The 24,791-nt window shown below is 40.8% G+C and overlaps 1 protein-coding gene across 2 annotated transcripts in view; it reads left to right on the top strand.

Annotated features, from left to right (window-relative positions):
• Positions 1-24,791, top strand: part of CRTC1 (CREB regulated transcription coactivator 1) — a 248,706-nt gene that overhangs the window by 134,835 nt on the left and 89,080 nt on the right. For both annotated transcript variants that reach the window (XM_069738947.1, XM_069738954.1), the window contains exons 5-6: positions 2,713-2,807; positions 16,962-17,047. In XM_069738947.1, the coding sequence (XP_069595048.1) occupies positions 2,713-2,807; positions 16,962-17,047 (181 nt within the window). The remainder of the gene's footprint in view (positions 1-2,712; positions 2,808-16,961; positions 17,048-24,791) is intronic.

Here is a 24,791-nt window from a genome sequence, read left to right as displayed (position 1 = left end):
ATGTTGTCTCTGTCCAAAAATATATGGACCTAACTGTATATTAATCAGTAGTATACAATTGCTACCCTTAGACAGAGAAAACTGGTGTAAAGACAGTTAAGTTACACTATTTAAAAAAAGTTTGTGATATTTGACATTTCGGAGAAATTTATGAAAAGCGTATCATGAAAGTTGGGTTTTTATCAAACAATTTATGGAGACAAAAACTAACTGAGTATAACCCTCCCCTCCCCCCAAAATGTCTCGGTCTCAATAACTTATCATGTTGTCTTGAGCATCAATTACAGCTTGACAACGACATGTCATGCTGTTCACAAGTCGAATTATTGTCGCATGACATCCCACTAGTCTTGAAGGGCGGCTTTCAGGTCATTAAGGTTTTTGGATTTCGAGCCTCTACACAGTGAATCAGCTGTTTTCATAGGATTTTTAGGGGACTTAGATCTGGAGAAAGTTCAGGCCCCTACTTATGAGGTACCCCAGTCTCCAGCAGCTGTTCCCTAATTATGCGACCTCGATGAGTTGTTCATTGTCGTCCATGAAGGTGAAATTATGCCTGTGTTGTTGTTATTCAAGTAGTAAGGGCTTGTCACTGTACCATTCACAATTTGTAGGGCAATTTGTTCAGTAGACACACGTGCTCACACTGTAAGGGTATGTTTCTTCGTGCCGGATTACATCAAGATTTGCTGTGGATCCGCAGCATCCAGATGTTACAGCATTGTGGAGGGGATTTTATGAAATCACGTCTCCACTTTATGCACCCGGCTGCATCCGGCGGCCCTGCGTATCTGGACATGCGGCGCATCTTTACCGACTGCAGCATGTCTATTTATCTTGCGGAGACGCTCCGGTCTATGAATACGATGCAGTGATTCTGCATGTGTTAAATGAACACATCCGGAATTGTCACGCATACAACAGGGGGCGGCGGTTTGGGCGGAGCGGGGTATCCGCAGCGTCTAATACGCCCCGTGTATACATAGCCTTACACTACCACAACCAGCAAAGGCTTGTCTGGTGACAACAGAGGCTGGTGCATAGCTCTCTCCTTGACCTCTCCAATATGATTGGCAGCCATAATTTCTGAATAGCGTGAATCGACTTTCATCAGTGAAGAGCATGAGGCTTTCTGGTCCCTCTTCTAGCTTAGATGCTCCCTGGTCCATGCAAGACAGCGACGCGTGTGCTTGGTGGTGAGGTTGGGTACCCTTGCAGGTCATCTACCACGCAGACCACACTGATGTAAATGGTTTCCATTGGTCTGACTTTACACTTGGGTACCTTTTACCTCCCTTAAATGTGCCTGTAGTGTGCCATTCATCAACTTGTTCCTAAGGGCGTTGTTCATAATGAAGTGATCATCAGTTTGGAAAGTGGTCAAAGGATATTCACTTCTATGCCTTTCTGTTGCTTTTCCAGTCTTTCTGTATCTCTGTTGCAAATTGTTGATGGCACTCTGACAATTTAAGCTCGGTGGCCACTTTCGTTTGAAAACATCCTGCTTGAAGCCTTGCAATGGCAAGGTACTGTTGATCAATTGTTAGGTGTCTTCTTGGTCTGAAAATGTCAAAATGTGAACAACATTATAATGACTGTGTATATACCAATTTTAATTGAATCCCAAAATGTATTTGGTGATTTCCTGGATCAAACACCTGTTGTGAATCCTGCATTAAGCTCCAAAAAGTACGGAAACATTGAACAGTTGGACATGTGTATTCAAAAGTTTAGAGACCGTCTCATTAAGTTTACTTGAAAAGGGTTACAGTGCATTTTTGTGAGCACTGTATTTTATATTTGACAAGTCCAAGAATATTAGAAAACCAATATTTAAGTTAGGTAGATATATAAATACATAGATGGATAAGGAATAGATAAATGTAAAATGTAGGTGCAGCACTACCAGAGGAAAAAATTCAAGGTTGGGTGCAAAAAGCCTCTTGAAGAAACCGAACCTCAAAATATCCCAAAAAGACAAAGGCAGAACTCCATTGTTCAGTTTTCAGTGGTTTATTGATCCATCATGGCAAGGCGACGTTTCTTTCCAAGTGGAACTTTTCAAGTTTGAAGGAAAAAAAACTTGAAAAAGTTCCACACTTGAAACAAAAGGTTGCCTTGTCATAAACCACTGAAAACTGGACTATGGAGTGTTGCCTTGGTCTTTTTTGGGGTAGATAATAAATGGATATATAGATGGGATAGATAATGGAGAGACGGATAGATGTTAAATAATAGATATGGTAATAGACGGATAGATACGCAGATATGGGATAGATTTAGCTTTATTGTGCTGCTATCAGCTGAGTCATGACACTGCTAAATTGTATAATGCGTCTGGATGGTAAGGCCGAAGCAATAAGAAGGTGGAGACTGTGGCAGAGATTGAGTATGGCGTCAGTTGTGGCACGACGTATATTATCTGAACAGAACAGGAAACCACTATTCGGGGTATTACCAACTCCCCCAGAAGTGGGAGTGAGAATGGTCACATTCCTAAGTGTGTTATCTAGGAAACGGTGCAGAATGCTGCTGACAGAGAGTATATTACAAGCTGTCAACATTCAGCAGCTTATATACACACACAGAATAGGAAAAGAGTCCTGACAACTCCTTTTAAGTATTACATTATAGAAAGACTGAAGATGTTGAAGTCTATAGGAAGGCATTGCCTTTGGATGTTCACTACTGTTTTCTTTTTCTGACGTTTAGAACTAATTCAGATTCTGCACTGCATCAAAGTACAATGAATCCCAGTCAACAAGAAGCCTTCAGTGGAATCTCTCAGGATATTACGCAAAAGAGAGGTAATAATGTAGTATTTATACATTTTCCATGGGTTTAACCAACGTCTGTAAGTAGTGCCTACGAAGGTGAAATTGATGCATTTAGGGTTTCCTTTTGAACTTTATTATGCCTAATGTTTCCACGTTTGGTGCCAGTTTCTTCAAGTGTGACAAAATAAAGTACTTAATGAGAATTAAGTACTCAAATTCCCATTACACATAAAATTTAAATAACCTCTTCCCGTCACAGCCAACTTTTGTTTTTACACTTTTATATTTTCTTTGCCTTTTTTAAAAAGCCATTACCGTACTTACTTTTCTATGGAAATGACCATATGTGGTCTTGTTTATTGTGGGATAAGTTAATTTTACCATAGTGTTCTGGAAACTGGAACAAGAATCATTGTGCGGTGAAATTGCAAAAAAAAAAATAATTTTTTTTTTCTTTTTAATGAAGTACAGTTTGCAGCAAAAAATGACCAAGCATCATGGTTCTTTAGATTATGGCAGTAACCAAATTAACCAGTTTTTTTTTTTTTAAGGAATTTTATCTGTGAAAAGGATTTTTGATCTTTATAATTGCGGTATGCCATTTTGCAGTACTTATTGGAGAAGGTCTAAAATAGCACTTTTTGAGGGAAGAGTCCTTCAGATAAAGACCAGGTGTGAGAAATGTATAAAGTTAGCATAATAGCCATGGTCAGTATATTGTACAACCGTCACACTGATTGTAGTAATGATAGTAATACAAGTGAAAAATCATACACAATGCAAAAAATTATGATACTGCAATCCGTTTTGGATTCATAGATGGTGGTTAAAATATCAGTAAATACAATCACAAAAGATTTGGCTCAAACTTGTTGCTTAGTGGCACTGAAATGCAAAAACATGATAGCGGGCAAGTATCCACCAGATAAAATGGTGAGTAGTGGCTCCGTAAGAAGCATTTTAAGGTCCTGGAGTGGCCTAGTCAGTCTTCAGACCAATAGGAAATCTGTGGAGGGAGCTGAAACTCAATGTTGCCCAGCAACAGCCCCAAAACCTGAAAGATCTGGAGAAGATTTGTATGTAGGAGTGGGCCAAAATCCCTGATGCAGTGTATATGAACTTGGTCAAGAACTACAGTAAACGGCTGACCTCTTTAATTGCAAACAAAGTTTTCTGTAACAAATATTAATTTCTGTTTTTTTATTTTATTAAATACTTATTTCATACAGTAACATACAAGTTGATTATTTAAAAATCATATGATGTAATTGTCTTGTTTTTTTTGTTTTTTTTAATTTTTAGATTCGGTCTCTCAGGTGAAGTGTACCTACTATAAAAATTAGAGATCTCTCCATTCTTTGTAGGTGGGAAAACTTGCAAAATCAGCAGTGTATCAAATACTTATTTTTCCCTACTGTATGTCTTTCCAGATATTAATCACGAAGATCATTCAGTTATATATAACACATGTTATATTAAACCCTTAAGGCTAAAGAAGATGGTTAGATGCCAGATGCCCATAATATACAGTTGTGCTCAAAAGTTTACATACCCCGGCAGAATTTTTGCTTTCTTTGCCTTTTTTCAGAGAATATGAACGGTAACACAAAATTTTTCTCCACTCATGGTTAGTGGTTGGGTGAAGCCATTTATTGTCAAATTACTGTATGTTCTTTTTTTAAATCATAATGACAACTCAAAACATCCAAATGACCCTGATCAAAAGTTCACATACCCCATTTCTTAATTCCGTGTATTGCCTCCTCTAACATCAATGACAGCTTGAAGACTTTTGTGGTAGTTGTGGATGAGGTTCTTTTTCTCAGACAGTAAAGCTGCCCACTCTTCTTGGCAGAAAACCTCCAGTTCCCATAAATTCATGGTCTGTCTAGCATGAATTGTGTGCTTGAGATCTCCGCAGAGTGGCTCAATGATATTGAGGTCAGGAGACTGAGGTGGCCACTCCAGAACCTTCACTTTGTTCTGCTGTAGCCAATGACAGGTTGAAAAACTGATATTTTGTTTAATGAATATCATCAGGATTGCATAAAAATATTTATATGCATATTACATAGTTACATAGTTATTAAGGTTGAAGGAAGACTATATGTCCATCTAGTTCAACCCATAGCCTAACCTAACATGTTGATCCAGAGGAAGGCAAAAAAAACCCATGTGCAAAGAGTAAGCTCCACATTGGGGAAAAAAATTCCTTCCCGACTCCACATACGGCAATCAGACTAGTTCCCTGGATCAACGCCCTATCGAGGAATCTAGTGTATATACCCTGTAACATTATACTTTTCCAGAAAGGTATCCAGTCCCCTCTTAAATTTAAGTAATGAATCACTCATTACAACATCATACGGCAGAGAGTTCCATAGTCTCACTGCTCTTACAGTAAAGAATCCGCGTCTGTTATTATGCTTAAACCTTTTTTCCTCCAACCGCAGAGGATGCCCCCTTGTCCCTGTTTCAGGTCTATGATTAAAAAGATCATCAGAAAGGTCTTTGTACTGTCCCCTCATATATTTATACATTAAAATAAGATCACCCCTTAGTCTTCGTTTTTCCAAACTAAATAGCCCCAAGTGTAATAACCTATCTTGGTATTGCAGACCCCCCAGTCCTCTAATAACCTTGGTCGCTCTTCTCTGCACCCGTTCCAGTTCAGCTATGTCTTTCTTAAACACCGGAGACCAGAACTGTGCACAGTATTCTAAGTGTGGTCGAACTAGTGACTTGTATAGAGGTAAAATTATGTTCTCCTCATGAGCATCTATGCCTCTTTTAATGCATCCCATTATTTTATTTGCCTTTGTAGCAGCTGCCTGACACTGGCCACTGAATTTAAGTTTGTCATCCACCCATACACCCAGGTCTTTTTCATTGACGGTTTTGCCCAGAGTTTTAGAATTAAGCACATAATTATACATCTTATTACTTCTACCCAAGTGCATGACCTTACATTTATCCCCATTAAAGCTCATTTGCCATTTATCAGCCCAAGCTTCTAGTTTACATAAATCATCCTGTAATATAAAATTGTCCTCCTCTGTATTGATTACCCTGCAGAGTTTAGTGTCATCTGCAAATATTGAAATTCTACTCTGAATGCCCCCTACAAGGTCATTAATAAATATGTTAAAAAGAAGAGGGCCCAATACTGACCCCTGTGGTACCCCACTGCTAACCGCTACCCAGTCCGAGTGTGCTCCATTAATAACCACCCTTTGTTTCCTATCCCTGAGCCAGCTCTCAACCCACTTGCACATATTTTCCCCTATCCCCATTATTCTCATTTTATGTATCAACCTTTTGTGTGGCACCGTATCAAAAGCTTTTGAAAAGTCCATATACACTACATCCACTGGGTTCCCTTGGTCCAATCTGGAACTTACCTCTTCATAGAAACTGATCAAATTAGTCTGACATGAACGGTCCCTAGTAAACCCGTGCTGATACTGGGTCATGAGGTTATTCCTCTTCAGATACTCCAGTATAGCATCCCTTAGAATGCCCTCCAGGATTTTACCCACAGTAGAGGTTAAGCTTACTGGCCTATAATTACCGAGTTTAGTTTTTGTTCCCTTTTTGAATATTGGCACCACATTTGCTATACGCCAGTCCTGTGGCACAGACCCTGTTATTATGGAGTCTTTAAAGATTAAAAATAATGGTCTATCAATGACTGTACTTAATTCCTGCAGTACTCGAGGGTGTATCCCATCCGGGCCCGGAGATTTGTCAATTTTAGTGATTTTTAGACGCCGCCGCACTTCCTGCTGGGTTAAGCAGGTGACATTTAATTGGGAATTTTTATCACTAGACATTTTGTCTGCCATGGGATTTTCTTGTGTAAATACTGATGAAAAAAAGTCATTTAGCATATTGGCTTTTTCCTCATCCTCATCCACCATCTCACCCAGAATATTTTTAAGGAGGCCAACACTATCATTTTTTAGTTTCTTACTATTTATGTAGTTAAAGAATATTTTAGGATTATTTTTACTCTCTCTGGCAATGAGTCTCTCTGTCTCAATCTTTGCTGCCTTGATTTGCTTTTTACAGAATTTAATTTTCTATATTTATTTAATGCCTCCTCACTACCTACTTCCTTTAATTCTCTAAATGCTTTCTTTTTGTCACTTATTGCGCCCCTTACAGCTCTATTTAGCCATATTGGTTTCCTCCTATTTCTAGTATGTTTATTCCCATACGGTATATACTGTGCACAGGTCCTATCCAGGATGCTAATAAACGTCTCCCATTTTCTTTGTGTATTTTTGTGTGTCAGGATATCGTCCCAGTTAATTGCACCAAGATCCTCTCTCATCCGTTGGAAATTTGCCCTCCTGAAGTTTAGTGTCATTGTAACCCCTCTACTACACATCTTTTTAAAGGATACTTGAAAACGTATTATTTTGTGATCGCTATTTCCCAAGTGACCCCCAACCCTTATATTTGATATGCGGTCTGGCCTGTTGGTTAATATTAGGTCTAGCAGTGCCCCCCTTCTTGTTGGGTCCTGAACCAGTTGTGAAAGGTAATTGTCTCTCATAATTGTCAAAAACTGATTACCTTTGCTGGAACTGCAGGTTTCTATTCCCCAATCTATTTCAGGGTAGTTGAAGTCCCTTCATATGCAATCATTCTGCAGCGCAGGCACCACCTCTGGAGCCTACCTGCATAAGGCTTTTTTTTCTTCAATATATATATATATATATATATATATATATATATATATATATATATATATATATATATATATATATATATATATACTAGATGGCAGCCCGATTCTAAAGAATCGGGAGTCTAGAATCCATATATACTTGAAATTCGGCAGGAGATTGAAGAGCAACGTCACTGGGCCCGCCTCCACGCAGTAGAAACTTGCTGTGAGGTAAAAATTCAAAAATCACACCAAAATAGCGGGCGGAGTGTGTCACAGTACGGCACGTTTCTGATTGGTCGCTCGCAGCAGGCGGCAACCAATCAGACACTGGACACTGTTGACGTCACTTATCTCCGGACATTAGCTCCGGACAAAGCCACGGAAGTTGGCACAAATTGCAGGAAGTAGTATTCTAGGCAATTATATAATACTAGATGGCAGCCCGATTCTAAAGAATCGGGAGTCTAGAATCCATATATACTTTATTTATTCAAATGTAAGAATAATACAATTAATAAATAATAGTAAGAAAGAACAAAAAATGGCTGCACTCACCAGCTCTTGACAATTCTTGTTATTTAAGGTGAGGGGAGGGATGAAAGACATCAGACGACAACTTTGCGTGTTGTGGGCAGTGTCAGGTAGTAGGAAAATAGCAAGTTAATAATAGGCAATAGTTCTTTGCAGGAATGCAGATATTAATAAATAGGCAGTTTATATTGCAGAGAAATTGCTGGGCAATGATGGACAATGTCCTTATGTGGCAAATAATAGAGCAATATACCCAATGTGGCAAAGAAGAGGTTAATAAACGGCAGTCTCTCAGTATAACAGTCAGTGAATAATAGGCAGTATATGGAGAAAACACCAAACAAAAGTTCAAAATTGGTGTGAAAATGTCACTGAACCACTTCACAACTAAATATATATAGTTTTGGTAAATGGTATTATCATTTTTTTGACGAAATTCGGCAGGAGCTTGAAGAGCAACGTCACTGGGCCCGCCTCCACGCAGTAGAAACTTGCTGTGAGGTAAAAATTCAAAAATCACACCAAAATGGCGGGCGGAGTGTGTCACAGTACGGCACGTTTCTGATTGGTCGCTCGCAGCAGGCGGCAACCAATCAGACACTGGACACTGTTGACGTCACTTATCTCCGGACATTAGCTCCGGACAAAGCCACGGAAGTTGGCACAAATTGCAGGAAGTAGTATTCTAGGCAATTATATATCAGATATATATATATATATATATATATATATATATATATATATATTATTCATTATGTAAACTAGGGGGCAGATCACTGAGGGAATCGGAGACCTGTCAGAAGCCAAACACATGAATACCTAATCAGAGCACCAAATGAAGACCCCCCCACTTTCCCTCAACCTTTCCCCCAACCTTTCCCCAGGCTGCCCCGGAGCACGAGAATCTCATTAACTCAAAACTGACCATAAAGATTAAACAACAACCACAAGACATCACCCCAGATATGTTTTTAATCCGTATAACTGCGCCAACCTGTCACTGACTGTAGGTTATTATAATAATAATCTTTATATAGCGCCAACATATTCCACAGCGCTTACCAGTTTAACAGTTTCAAACTCAAGTCATAAGTAACAACGTTAACTATACAATAATTAAAGCAAAATAAGACGACCCTGCTTGTGAGAGCGATTACAATTTACATTGAGGTGAGGGAGATACAAAGTACAGGTGTGTATTTACAACTATGTATTTACAATGATGGTCCAGTCATCTTGAGGGAGTGGGGGATAGATGGAGATAGTGAATGGGCTCCACATGCACACTTACACATAAAATGACTTTTATTAGGGAACGTGATATGCCGCTGTGAACAAATGTGTTTTGAGGGAGCGCCTAAAACTATGCAAATTGTGGATGAGGCTAATTTCTTGGGATAGAGCATTCCAGAGGATTGGTGCAGCGCGGAAGAAGTCTTTGAGTCGGGAGTGGAAAGTATGGATTAGTGCAGAAGTTAGTCAAAAGTCGTTTACAGAGCACAGCGGTCGGTTAGGCCGATAGACAGAGATAAGGGAGGAGATATAAGGGGTGCCACACTGTGGAGAGTTTTGTGGGTGAGAACAAGTACTTTGAATTGGACTCTATTATGAATGGGCAGCCAGTGTAACGACTGGCGAAGAGAGGACACGTCTGAATACCGATTAGCTAGATGGACGACCCTGGCTGCTGCATTAAGGATAGACTGGAGAGGGGAAAGTCAAGTGAGGGGGGGGGCCAATTAAGAGTGTAGTGTTGCAGTAATACAGACGGGAGTGGATCAAGGCAACAGTGAGAGTTTTTGTTGTTTCCATGGCGAGAAAAGGGCGGATTCTAGAGATGATCTTTAGGTGTAAGCGGCAAGAGCGGGCAAGAGATTATATATGGGATGTGAAGGAGAGATCGGAGTCAAACATAACACACAGACAGCGCGCCTGCTGACTGTGTATTATAATGGTGCCACCCACGGAGAGGGAAATGTCAGATTTAGGGAGGTTAGTAAATGGCGGGAGCAGAAGTTCAGTGCACAATCCTGTGGACAGGTTCCCTTTAAACAACACAATGCAACGCCAAGTCAATCACACTTCTGTGAAATCAACCTCTCCAGTTATGAAGCAACACCGAATGTCAATCAATTTCTCCTGCTGTTGTCTGTTCTATTTGCACAACAGGTAGAAATGATAGGCAATTGGTAAGACAACCCCTATGAAGGAGTGATTCTGCAGGGGGTGACCACAGACCATTTCTCTGTCCTCATCCTTTTTAGCTGTTGCTTTGGTCACTTTTGCATTTTGTCATTGCTCAGGGGCACCAATGGGTTGTCATGACAACCGGGGTCTCTTGATAACCTCCGTATCTGCCATTACAATACTTCCGTGTATGCCGCCTTGTGGCCTGCATTCATAGATTATTATGATTTTCTGCTACGTATAGCACAAGCGATTGGACAATCACAGATTCAAATCTTCTAAAGGACTACTAAATAAAGTAACAAGTTAAAAAACAAAGACATTATTTTGCCCCTTTGGAAATAAAATTTAAAATACACATTTCCTTTTGCTGCGTTCAGAAATGTCCAAACGATCAAAATATGAAATAAATTAGTCAGAACATTAAACAGCGCAACGAGAAAAATAAATTGAAACTTCAGAATTATGTTTTTACGGCTGCCGCAACATTGCAATAAAATGCAATGAGAGGCAATCAAAACCTTGCATCTACCGTAAAATGGTGTCAGTAAAAACATCATCAGCACATGGCGCAAATAATAAGCTCTCACACAGCCCCAGATCCTGAAAAATGAAAATGCTATGGGTCTGGGAAAATGGCGGCAGAAAGGAAACCTTATTTTCATACAAATTTCTGATTTTTTTTTTCTTCATTACATAGATAAAAAAAAATACATGTTTGGTGTCTACTTACTCATACTGACCTTGAAAATAATATTGTCAGGTCGGAATTACCATAAAATAAGCATGGTACTTAACCCCTTATAATTACATAAAATTGAGGAAATAACACATTAAGGACCAAGCCACTTTGTAGATTAATGACCAGGCCTAAATTTTGAAATCTGACTAGTGTCAAATTATATGGTAATAACTCTGGAACATTTCAAATGGATCCCACCGATTCGGAGAGTGTTTTTTCATATACATATTGTACTCCATGATAGTGGTAAAATGTATTTGATATGACTTGTGTTTATTTGTAAAAAAAAAAAAAAAATAAGTAAATTACTCAAAAATTTAGAAAATTTCACAATTTTCAAACTTTGCAATTTTTTTTTTATAAATCAGAGAGTTATTTCACACAAAATAGTTACGGTAATAACATTTCCCATATGCCTACTTTAAAACACCGCAATTTTTGAAACGTAAATTTTTCTGTTTGGAAGTTATAAGGGTTAAAAATTGACCAGCGATTTCTCATTTTTCCAATAAAATTTACTAAACCATTTTTTTATGGATCGCTTCACATTTGACGTGACTTTGAGGCTATGTGCACACGTTGTGGATTAGCCTTAGGAATTTCTGGTGCGGATTCTGCCTTACCTGGCAGTAAACGCACCTGTTTATTTGTTACGTTTTTTGTGCAGTTCCGCAGCATTTTTTGTGCATTTTTGCTGCGGTTTTCTTGCGGATTTGCTGCGGTTTTTAGCCCTGCGGTTTTCTATAATGGAATGGGTACAAAAACTCTGCAGATTCACAAAAAAGTGACCTGCTACTTCTTTTAAACCGCAGCGTTTCCGCAGCGGATTTTCCGCAAAGTGTGCACAGCATTTTTTTTTCTCATTGATTTACATTGTACTGTAAATCAATTGCGGATCTGCAGCGTTTCTGCACCTCAAAAAACGCTGCGGATCCGCAGAGAATCCGCAACGTGTGCACATAGCCTAATGATGGTTCTATATGACAGAAAATACCCAAAAGTGACACCATTCTAAAAACTATACCTCCTCAGGGAGTTAAACACCACATTCAAGAAGTTTATTAACCCTTCAGGAACTGAAGCAATGTGGAAGGAAAAAATGAACATTTAACTTATTTGAACAAAAATTTTACTTGGGACCCAATTTTTTTATTTTCGCACGAGTGTCAGGAGAAAGCGAACCCCAGAGAATGCCGATACCCCATGTGTGGAGGAAAACTACTGTTTGGGCACGGCAGGGCTCGGAAGAGAAGGAGCATCATATGACTTTTTGAATGTAAAGTTGGCTGGAATTGAGAGCTGAACCCATGCCACGTTTGAAGAGCCCCTCAAGTGCCTAAACGGTGGAAACCTCAGAAAGGAAGAAACGTTATATTTGAGTTCAGAGTTTGCTGGAATGGTTTTAGGGTGCAATGTCACATTATCTGAGGCCCTGTGGTGCCAGAGCAGTAGAAACTTCCCCCGTAAGCTATATCATTTTACAAAGTACTCTCGATGAATTCATTTAAGGGTGCAGTGATCATATTGACACCACAGGTGTCACAGAAATTATGTATTTATATAGCATCATTAATTCTATGGTATTGTACATTAGACTGGGTTACATTAAAATACAAATATCACTAACAGTAAACAAAACTAACAATGGCAGACTGGTTCGGAGGGAAGAAGACCCTGCCATTGAGGGCTTACATTCTACAGGATTTTGGGGAAGGAGACAGTAGATTGGGGGTTGCAGTAGCTCCGATGGTGTTGAGGTGGTCATGTGGTCATTGCAGGTTGTAAGCTTTTTTGCAGAAATGGGTTTTCAGGTTCCTTTTGAAGGATCTAGATGTGGTGGATAACCGGATATTATATTCGGGAGATGTCTTGGAGGCGATTGGGTGAGGAGTAAATAAGCGGGGAGGAGCGGAGATTACGTGAGGGAAGATATTGAGAGATTAGTTCGGAAATATATGGAGGAGAAAAGTTATGTAAGAGCTTGTGTAGAAACTTCTTTCAACCCACTCTCTCTTTCAGGGGTTTGCGTTCCTCTGACATCCTGAAGTTGACGTTCAGTAAGACTTTGTGGATCAGGTTCAGGAACTGCAGATGTATCCCCAGGGTCTTCAGATTGTCCTCACTTGTGTAATTCTCTACCGAGAATTTATACTATTGGGCGGTGAAGAAAGAAAAATTACATTTCTTTCACTAAAATGTTTGTTTAACCCCAAATTTTAAATTTTTATAAGGGCTAATTGGATAAAATAGACATCTCAGTTTGTTGTGCAATTTCTCCTGAGTGTGCCAATACCCTACTTGTAATCAGGAACTACTTTTGAGGAGCAGTGCAAAGCTCAAAAGGGAAGGAGTGCCATATTGTGCAGATTTTACTATTGTTGTTTGAGGGTGCCATGATCCACTGAGATTTTGGATTTGGGAGCACAGAATTCAATGGATTTCTTTTGAGGGGTGAGGTGCAATAGCGCATTACCAGAGCCTTTGTACTACCAGTAACGTGGAAGCCCCTATATTCCGTTAACAGATGATGGACCTGAGTGGGGACTTGCTTATTTTGTGGATTCAGTTGAAGCTTTTATTGGGAACCTTTTGCTTAATGTTTAGGATCAATTTTATTTGGTGCACTACGCTGAACACTTACTTTGGGGTTTCCATCTAAATCTCCGAGTGACGGACAGATGAAACTCCCGAGTGATCCAATCACTATAATGAGACAGGAGAGTTACTCTGGACTCTGTCTGGCCTCTGTCCAGCGGTGTCCTTCTTTTCCAAAGCGCACAAAACTGTGGTTGTCCGCACTTTTATGCAATTCTAAAAAGATGGACACCTCCGGATGACACGTCAGATGGTGTTCACAGTGCCTCATTATAGGGGATCTTCCACCTAGGGTTCTGTCTGAATCATGTATTTCAGAGATTTATACGGAAACCCGGGTGTGAGCACAGGATAAATGTGTGCCGAGCCTTACTGCGATGTTTGAGAGGCAGAATGAACAAATTAAAAGCAGTTGAAGATTTGTTTTTATTTTGATTTTTACGCTGTTCGTCATGCGGTATAAGCGATTAGACGACTTTATTCTTCTGGTCGGTGCAATTAAAGCGATACCAGATTTATAACCGTTTTTTTATGTTTGGCTGCCGTCTCACTAAAAGATGCTTTTTATTGTAAAAGCTCATTTTTGCATCCACATATTTTGAGAGCTGTAATTTTTCCATATTTTGGCCAACAGTCATGTGATGGCTTTTTTGCAGGACGAGTTGACGTTCTTATTGGTACTATTTTCAGTCACATGAGGTTCTTTGATTGCTTTCGATTACGATTTTTATGGAGGCAGAATGAACATAAAACAGCATTTCAGGAATGGTTGTTTTTTTTTTTCCTGTTCTGATAATTGATAAGGCAGCTCTATTCCTCGGGTCAGTATGATTGCAGCGATAATACATTTATATAGTTTTTTTAATGTTTTGGTGCTTTTAAACAATAAAAACTTTTATAAAAAAAAATTGAGAGCTGTATGGCGGCTTGTTTTTTCCTGGACAAGATGATGTTTTCAGAGATACCATTTTTATTTATATTAGTCTTTTTGATCTCATCCTATTACACTTTTTCCAAACAGCATGATCATAAAGTATAGTTCTTTCACTGAAGGGGTTAGCTTGCGTGACCCTTTTATTGATCGGGTTGCTTCAGACACGGCAATACTGAAAGTGTACCTTTTTAATATTTTTCTTTTACATAAAAAATTGTACTTATTAGTGTAATATTTTGACTTCGTCATTAAGCAATTTTTTTTTTTTAACCTATTTTTTACTTTTTTCTTTTTTTTACCTAGTTCTTATATGTGTGCAAAACTGTAAAGCGCTGCGGAATATGTTAGCACTATATAAAAATAAAGAAGGTTGTTGTTATATGTGCCTTTCAATTATTTTTTTTACTTTGATTGCAGGTATAATACATTGCAATATACTAGCATTGCAATGCATTAGACCTATACTGAAAGCTTCTGACACCATGCTGTGAGTATGGTCTTAGAAGATTTCTGTAGCTTGGTGACCCATGGGTCATCATGACAACCCCGGGTCACCATGGCAATTATCAGGCCCCCTGCGATGATGTCGCAGGCATGCCAGTCTGAAGGCAGAGGGAGCTCTTGTCCCTCTGCCTCCCTCCTGAATGTTGCTATCGCACTTGATTGCAGCATCTAGGGGGTTAACAGCCAGAGGTGACCACTGGCAGAGCTGAGCCGCTGCACTCATCGGGCAGGAAGTGCTGATATTTTAGCATCTTCTGCGCGATCATGCTGTGATCTGTCAGTCAGATTGACTGACCGATCACATTGATCAGGGTGCGTGGACTGACGACATGGGTCCTTCCACCTCTTCCTGTGGAGCAGTGACCGTTTAAATTCATGACGGACATAGCCCGTCCACGTGTGGGAACTGACACCCGGCCATGACAGGCTAGATCAGTCATTGGGCATTAAAGGGTTAAACTTTTTTGCAATTTCACCTTACATTGAAATTTTTTCCTTTTTTCCAGTACACTGAATGGTAAAATCAATGGTGCCATTCAAAAGTACAACTCATCCCACAAAAAAATAAGCCCTCGTACTTCTATACTGACAGAGAAAGTTATAGCTTTTGGAAGAATAGAAGGATAAAACTAAAACAGAAAATGGCCTCGGGGTGAAGGGGTTAAAAGATATCACCTACTGAGTGCTCTAAAAATAAAAAAAAAAGTTTTATGTAATGCTGACTAATTTATTAAAACATTACTATTAAGAAATTCTACTTTTCTTAGTTTGTTCCTGATGGTTCAACAGATATAGGGCGTAAGGGACTGCATAGTCATGCCTGTCTCCACTGTGATTGTCCGCCATTTTTTTAATGGAAATTAGCAGTGCTAGAGACCTGATTTCGAACCAATTGCTTGAGCAGGCAGCCTTAATTTTATCAGCAGTTATCTTCCCCACAGGTGATGGCCATGTTTTAGGGGGGTATAATTTTGCACAAGTGCCCTTAACAATAAATTTCTGGTGGCAGAAGGTGGAGTGGAATTAAGAGTGTCAGGGAGGCTAGTCCAGATCTGCCACTCCCCAACAAGTTTGCGAAGTTGGCAGATGAGGGGGTGTCGGTACAGAGTACAGACATATCCTATAAAAGCTGGAAGAGTGGATGACGCGTCCCAACGTCACCCAGACAGTCTGCTCGGAATCTCGCTCCTGCGCAGGCGTACTTATCTGCCCTGTTGAGGACAGAGAAAAGGACTGCAGTGCACAGGCGCTGGGAAAGGTCAGAGAGGCCTAGCGCCTGCGCATTGCAGGATTTTGCTCTGCCCTCAACAGGGTAGATAAGTACGCCAGCGCAGGAGCGCAATGCCAAGAAACTGTGTGCATGATGTAGGGACGTGTCATCCACATGAACCAAGAAGGACGACGGCATCGTAAGAAAATGGGAGGCGCCGGACCGAGACGAGAGTCACCCTTCGGACCGTACCACCCCACAAGTGAGTATAATAAGTTATTTTTCTTCTTACAGGTCGGGTTGGGGGCTTATCTACAGCGTTATAGATAAGTGGTAGCCTTATCTCCTGTTGGTGAAACCTGGTGACAGGTTCCCTTTAAAATGGAACTGTAAGTCACACAAGCTGGCAAATTCACTTTTGGTAGGGCTAATACCAGTAACTGAGCGCTCAGTTAGAATGAATGATCAGGGCACAGTTACAACTATTGCTCTGTTGAAACTCTGGGGATCCCAACTGAGGGACCTCCAGCTATCGGATGCCTATTCTGTGAATTGTAGGTCTGCCCTTTTAATCACATCTGTCCCAAAATAGCACAGATATCATTTTGAAAATAATTTCATTTTTGGTGTGTTAAATATTCATTTTTAGATATACTTTTGACATTGTTAAAATGTGGCAAGTCATTTGTTTTTGTAAATGAGAATATTGAAACTCCACCAATTAAGTCTGTGTTTGCAATAATACCGTATTAACAAAAAAAAGTCAAAACATTCTGATTATTTTCATTTAAATGTTATTTTAGTGTTGTTGCTGACTGTGCCAGGAATGGAAGATAATTCTACAGAGACTGATAAACCACTTAACAAACAGGGATGGGACACAAAAAAGGTAGTTTCTATGTTTTCTTTAATTTTTTTTGTGGGGCGGAGGTGAGAGGGACGTTCTTCATTATAAATGTTCAACTGTATCTCTGATTTGCATTAACAGTATAGAAAACAATATTAATAGGTATGAGCGAATAGCTTTGGATAAGCACTTACCGAATAAGCTGCAGAGAGAACCTGGCTACCTGGAGCGCTTTCGATAATCAGCTGTTCAGCGCAGCAGCTGCATGTGTCGCAGCTGTGACAGTCACAACAAGCTCTCCATGCATGTGTTGTGACTGTCACACAGCCGCGACACATGCAGTTGCTGCGCCGAACAGCTGATTATCGGGAGCGCTCCAGATATCTGGGTTCCCACTGCAACTATTTGGTAAGTACTAGTTGTTCGGATAAGGAGTCATCCGAAGCTATTCACTCATCCCTAACTATTAACTATATGCCAAAACATATCATTGGTTTTGGATCTAGAATCAAATATACCTCACCACTACACAATGGCACACAACACCAATAAATGAAAAACATATTAAAGGATCTTTATTTCTTATTATGTGAAACATATTAAAAGCAAGAAACGTGCATTACAGTCATGCAATCTTATGGACAAGAAATATTACATTCAGTCATGGCCAAAACTTTTGAGACTCACATAAATTTAGGTTTTCACATAATTTAATGCTTCAGTATATTACCGCTTGCTGACAATTTGCATTAACTAGATTGTTGTGAAGAGTGATAATATGAATGGCAAGAAGGAGTAATTCCTTGCTGTGAAAATTAACTTCAACATAAAGAACACCATTTCCACTGAATTTCAGCTGTGCCACACAACGTTGACCTGCCTATGTAATTTCACTGTTCTTGTTGGCTCAGGATAAAGTGTTAACAGCGTCCTTGTTATCACTCTTTTATGGAGTTTGAATTATAAAAGACTGGTTGTTTTAAAAGCGGGCAAGAGCTTGAAAATATTGTTTTCTTCTGTGAACAATGGTTTTCTTCAAGGAAACACCATCATTGCTTTGCATCTAAAGGGTTTTATAAAGGTTATTCACTCTAAATCAACCATTTATTGCATCATCAACATCTTTAAAGAGAGGCTCAATTGCTCTTAAGATCTCTTTACGGCGTCAAAGAAAATCCAGCAAGTGCCAGGACCAACCTAGTGAAGATTCAGCTCCTGAAGCAGAGGTTCCTCAGGGTTCAGTCCTAGGCCCCCTCCTCTTCTCTCTTTACACTGCCCCAAAGGACAAACCATTAGAAGATTTTGTTTCCAGCACCTTCTATGGGCTAATGAAACACAATTGGCCCAGTTATACACCTCTTCTTCGAATATTACCCAACCTTAAAGGGACTCTGTCACCTGAATTTGGCGGGACTGGTTTTGGGTCATATGGGCGGAGTTTTCGGGTGTTTGATTCACCCTTTCCTTACCTTCTGGCTGCATGCTGGCTGCAATATTGGATTGAAGTTCATTCTCTGTCCTCCGTAGTACACGCCTGCGCAAGGCAAGATTGCTTTGCGCAGGCGTTTACTATGGAGGACAGAGAATGAACTTCAATCCAATATTGCAGCCAGCATGCAGCCAGCAGGTAAGGAAAGGGTGAATCAAACACCCGAAAACTCCGCCCATATGACCCAATACCAGTCCCGCCAAATTCAGGTGACAGGTTCCCTTTAATACATTTGTGCTTAAAAGTTTACATACCTCAGCAGAGTTTTTGCTTTCTTGGCCTTTTTTTCAAATAATATGAATGATAACACCAAGATTTTTTCTCCACTCATGGTTAGTGGTTGGGTGAAGCCATTTATTGTTACACTACTGTGTTTTCTCTTTTTAAGTCATAATGACAACCCAAAACATCCAAATGACATATCAAATGTTTACATATCCCATTTCTTAATTCCGTGTATTGACCCCTCTAACATTAATGACATCTTGAAATCTTTTGTGGTTGTTGTGGATGAGGTTCTTTGTTTTCCAGACGGTAAAGCTGCCCACTCTTCTTGGCAAAAAAAAAACCCCAGTTCCTGTAATTTCCTGGGCTGTCTAGCATGAAATGTGCACTTGAAATCTCCCCAGAGTGTCTCAATGACATTGAGCTCAGGAAACTGAGATGGCCACTCCCGAACCTTGACTTTGTTCTGCTGTAGCCAATGACAGGTCAACTTGGCCTTGTGTTTTGGATCGTTGTCATGTTGGGATGTCCCAAGTACGTCCCATGCGCAGCTTCCAGGCTGATAAATACAAATTTGCCTCCAGAATTTGCTGATAATGTGCTGCATTCATATTTCCTTCAACTTTGAAAAAGTTTCCTGTGCCTTTCACGCATTCCAAAATATCAGCGATCCACCTCTTTGTTTTACAGAAGGAATGGTGTTTCTTTCATCATAGGCTTTGTTGACCTCTCTCCAAATGTAACGTTTATGGTTGTGGCCAAAAAGTTAAATTTTGGTCTCATCACTCCAAATTACCTTGTTCCAGAAGTTTTGAGGCTTGTGTCTGTGCTGTTTTGTGTACTGTAGGCAAGATACTTTGTGGCATTTGCGCAGTAATGGATTTCTTCTTGTGACGTGACCATGCAGCCTATTTTTCTACAAGTGCCTCCTTATTGTGCACCTTGAAACAGCCACACTGCTAGTATTCAGAGAGTCCTGTATTTCAGCTGATGTTATTTGTGGTTTCTTCTTTGCATCCCAAACAATTTTCCTGGCAGTTGTGGACAACATTTTTTTGGTCTACCTGGCCATGGTTTTGTTCTTACAGAGCCCCTGATTTTCCATTTGTTAATCAGAGTTTGAACGCTGCTGACTGTTATCAATTCCTTGGATATATTTTTGTATCCCTTTTCTGTTTTATTCAGTTCAACTACCTTTTCCCATAGATCCGTTGACCATTCTTTTGCTTTCCCCATGACTCAGTCTGTCTGGATCCCAGAAACTCACTCAACTTGTAATTATACACACACACTGATTACAAGCAAACAGGTCACAGGTGAGGATGTTACCTTTAGTAACCATTCAAACCCATTTGTGTCAACTTCTGTGAATGTTATCAAGCCAAAATCACCAGGGTATGTAAACTTCTGATCAGGGTCATTTTGATGTTTTGGGTTGTCGTTAAGATTTTGAATGAGAAAACACAGTAGTTTGACAATAAATTGCTTCACCCAACCACTAAGTATGAGTGGACAAAAAGTTTTGGTGTTATCATTCATATTCTCTGAAAAAAAGGCCAAGAAAGCAAAAATTCTGCTGGGGTTTGTGGACTTTTGAGTACAACTGTACAAAATACCAGGGATTTCTGGTATTCCCCTGCATTGAGCCTATAAGGTTTCAGCTAGTCTGTTTTAATCACATGATTTCATAGATGTAATGGAAAAGAGAAGAATTAACTGGGTTGAAAGGCAAAATGAGTAATTGTAATGCTATATAATATGATTACAATATATTTAGAGGATAAAAAATTTGATGGCAGTGCTTCTTTAAGAGTGAAAAATGGACTGCAAACACTTGGAAGCTCACATTTTTACCAAAGAATGTGAAAACCAAATATTTGAGAGAGGTGCCTTTTAACCCCTTTCCGACCTGTGACACTGTGTATGCGTCATGAAAGTCGGTGCCAATCCGACCTGTGACGCATATGCTGTGTCACAAAATGATCGCGTCCCTGCAGATCGGGTGAAAGGGTTAACTGCAATTTCACCCGATCTGCAGGGACAGGGGAGTGTTACTTTAGCCCAGGGGGGGTGGCTTTGCCCCCACGTGGCTACGATCGCTTTGATTGGCTGTTGAAAGTGCAACAGCCAATCAGAGCAATTTGTAATATTTCACCTATGAAGAGTGGTGAAATATTACAATCCAGCCATGGCCGATGCTGCAATATCATCGGCCATGGCTGGAAACCCTGATCTGCCCCCGCCACCACCACCGATATCCTCCCCAGTCCTCCGTTCTGTGGTCCGCTCCATCCTCCTGTCCGCTCCCCCGTCCTCCTGTCCACTCCCCCGTGCTCCAATACCACCCCCGTGCTCCGATCCCACCCCGTGCTCCGATCCAACCCCCCTGTGCTCTGATCCACCCCCCTGTGCCCTGATCCACCCCCATGCGCACCGATCCTCCCCCTGTGCTCCGATCCACCTCCCCCGTGCTCCGATCCACCTCCCCCCGTGCTCCGATCCACCTCCCCGTGCTCCAATCCACCCTCCGTGCTCCGATCCAACCCCCCTGTGCTCCGATCCACCCCCCCGTTATCCGAATCACCTTCCCCCTGTGCTCCGATCCACCTCCCCCCGTGCTCTGATCCCAGCCCTGTGCTCCAATGATCCCCTCCCCACCCCTTCATACTTACCTAGCGTCTCGGTGTCCGTCCGTCTCCTCCATGGGCGCCGCAATCTTCCAAAATGGCGGGTGCATGCGCAGTGCGCCCACCGAATCTGCCAGCCGGCAGATTCTTTCCAGGTACATTTTGATCACTGTGATAAAACCTATCACAGTGATCAAAATAAAAAAAAAATAGTAAATGAACCCCCCCTTTCACCCCCATAGGTAGGGACAATAATAAAATAAAGAAAATATATATATTTTTTTTCCACTATGGTTAGGGTTAGTGCTTGGGTTAGGGTTAAGGTAAGGCTATGTGCACACATATTCTGGTCCTCTGCGGATTTTTCCGCAGCAGATTTGATAAATCCGCAGTGCAAAACCGCTGCGGATTTACCACGGTTTTTCTGCGGATTTCACTGTGGCTTTACAACTGCGGTTTTCTATTGGAGCAGTTGTAAAATCGCTGAAGTGACATGCTGCGGAATGTAAACCGCTGCGTTTCCGCGCATTTTTTTCCGCAGCTTGTGCGCAGCGTTTTTTGTTTCCCATAGGTTTACATTGAACTGTAAACTCATGGGAAACTGCTGCGGACCCGCAGCTGCGGAAACGCTGTGGAACCAACGTTTTCCGCAGTGTGTGCACATACCCTTAGAATTAGGCTACGTGCACACGGTGCGGATTTGGCTGCGGATCCGCAGCGGATTGGCTGCTGCGGATTCGTAGCAGTTTTCTATCAGGTTTACAGTTCCATGTAAACCTATGGAAAACAAAATCCGCTGTGCCCATGGTGCGGAAAATACCACGCGGAAACGCTGCGTTTTATTTTCCGCAGCATGTCAATTCTTTGTGTGGATTCCGCACACCTGTTCACAATACACCTACAATACAAGGAACACCTGTTTCTCAATAGGAATCCACAGGTGAAATCCGCACAAAAAACACTGGAAATCTGCAGTAAATCCGCAGGTAAAACGCAGTGCCTTTTACCTGTGGATTTTTCAAAAATGGTGCAGAAAAATCTCACACGAATCAGCAACGTGGGCACATAGCCTTAGGGTTAGGGTTGGAATTAGGGCTAGGGTTGGAAATAGGGTTAAGATTAGGCTTGTGGTTAGGGTTAGGGGTGTATTGGGGTTAGGGTTGGGATTAGGGTTAGGATTAGGGTTAGGGGTGTGTTGGGGTTAGGGCTGTGATTCGGGGTGTGTTGGGGTTAGGGTCGTGATTAGGGTTATGGCTAGAGTTGGGATTAGGGTTAGGGGTGTGTTGAGGTTAGTCTTGGAGATAGAATTGAGGGGTTTCCACTGTTTAGGCACATCAGGGGTCTCCAAACGCAAAATGGCGCCAACATTGATTCCAGACAATCTTGCGTTCAAAAAGTCAAATGGTGATCCCTCCCTTCCAAGCCCCGACGTGCGCCCAAACAGTGGTTTACCCCCACATATGGGGTACCAGCATACTCGGGACAAACTGGGCAACAATTATTGGGGTCCAATTTCTCCTGTTACCTTTGTGAAAATAAAAAATTGCTTGCTAAAAATCATTTTTGAGGAAAGAAAAATGATTTTTTATTTTCACGGCTCTGCGTTGTAAAGTTCTGTGAAGCACTTAGGGGTTCAAAGTGCTCACCACATATCTAGTTAAGTTCCTTGGGGGGTCTAGTTTCCAAAATGGGGTCACTTGTGGGGGGTTTCTACTATTTAGGCACATCAGTAGCTCTGCAAACGTAACATGATGCCCACAGACCATTCCATCAAAGTTTGCATTCCAAAACGTCACTACTTCGCTTCTGAGCCCCGACGTGTGCCCAAACAGTGGTTCCCTCCCACATATGGGGTATCGGCGTACTCAGGACAAACTGGACAACAACTTTTGGGGTCCAATTTCTCCTGTTACTCTTGTGAAAATAAAAAATTGCGGGCTAAAAAATAATTTTTGAGGAAAGAAAAATGATTTTTTATTTTCACGGCTCTGCGTTCTAAACTTCTGTGAAGCACTTGGGGGTTTAAAGTGGTCATCGCACATCTAGATTAGTTTCATGGGAGGTCTAGTTTCCAAAATGGGGTCACATGTGGGAAAGCTCAAATGTTTAGGCACACAGGGGCTCTCCAAATGCGACATGGTGTCCGCTAACGATTGGAGCTAATTTTTCATTCAAAAAGTCAAATGGCGCTCCTTCCCTTCCGAGCCCTGCTGTGTGCCCAAACAGTGGTTTACCCCCACATGTGAGGTATCAGTGTACTTAGGAGAAATTGCCCAATAAATTTTAGGATCCATTTTATGCTGTTGCCTATTTGGAAATGAACAAATTGAGGCTAAAAGAAATTTTTTGTGAAAAAAAAAAAAAAGTACTTTTTCATTTTTACGGATCAATTTGTGAAGCACCTGGGGGTTCAAAGTGCTCACTATGCATCTAGATAAGTTCCTTGGGGGGTCTAGTTTCCAAAATGTGGTCACATGTGGGGGAGCTCCAATGTTTAGGCACACAGGGGCTCTCCAAACGCAACATGGTGTCCGCTAACGATTGGAGCTAATTTTTCATTCAAAAAGTCAAATGGCGCTCCTTCCCTTCCGAGCCCTGCCGTGTGCCCAAACAGTGGTTCCCCCCACATATGGGGTATCGGCATACTCAGGACAAATTGTACAATAACTTTTGGGGTCTAGTTTCTTTTTACCCTTGGGAAAATAAAAAAAATTATTGCTAAAAGATCATTTTTGTGACTAAAAAGTTAAATGTTCATTTTCTCCTTCCATGTTGCTTCTGCTGCTGTGAAGCACCTGAAGGGTTAATAAACTTTTTGAATGTGGTTTTGAGCACCTTGAGGGGTGCAGTTTTTAGAATGGTGTCACTTTTGGGTATTTTCAGCCATATAGACCCCTCAAACTGACTTCAAATGTGAGGTGGTGCCTAAAAAAATGGTTTTGTAAATTTCGTTGTAAAAATTAGAAATCGCTGGTCAAATTTTAACCCTTATAACCTTCCTAGCAAAAAAATGTTGTTTCCAAAATTGTGCTGATGTAAAGTAGACATGTGGGTAATGTTATTTATTAACTATTTTGTGTCGCATAACTCTCTCGTTTAACAGAATAAAAATTCAAAATTTGAAAATTGCGACATTTTCAAAAAATTTTTGCCAAATTTCCATTTTTTTCACAAATATACGCAAAAATTATCGACCTAAATTTACCACTAACATGAAGCCCAATATGTCATGAAAAAACAATCTCAGAACCGCTAGGATCCGTTGAAGCGTTCCTGAGTTATTACCTCATAAAGGGACACTGGTCAGAATTGCAAAAAATGGCCAGGTCATTAAGGTCAAAATAGACTGGGTCATGAAGGGGTTAAATGGAAGAAGTTTCGGACCACCAGAAGTCTTCCTAGACCTGGCCATCCAGCCAAACTGAGCAATGATGGGAGAAGATCC

Source organism: Ranitomeya imitator, chromosome 1, assembly GCF_032444005.1.
Source record: "Ranitomeya imitator isolate aRanImi1 chromosome 1, aRanImi1.pri, whole genome shotgun sequence".
Taxonomy (NCBI): domain Eukaryota; kingdom Metazoa; phylum Chordata; class Amphibia; order Anura; family Dendrobatidae; genus Ranitomeya; species Ranitomeya imitator.
The sequence above is the reverse complement of the archived record's forward strand: the minus strand, read 5'-3'. Positions and strand labels throughout refer to the sequence as shown.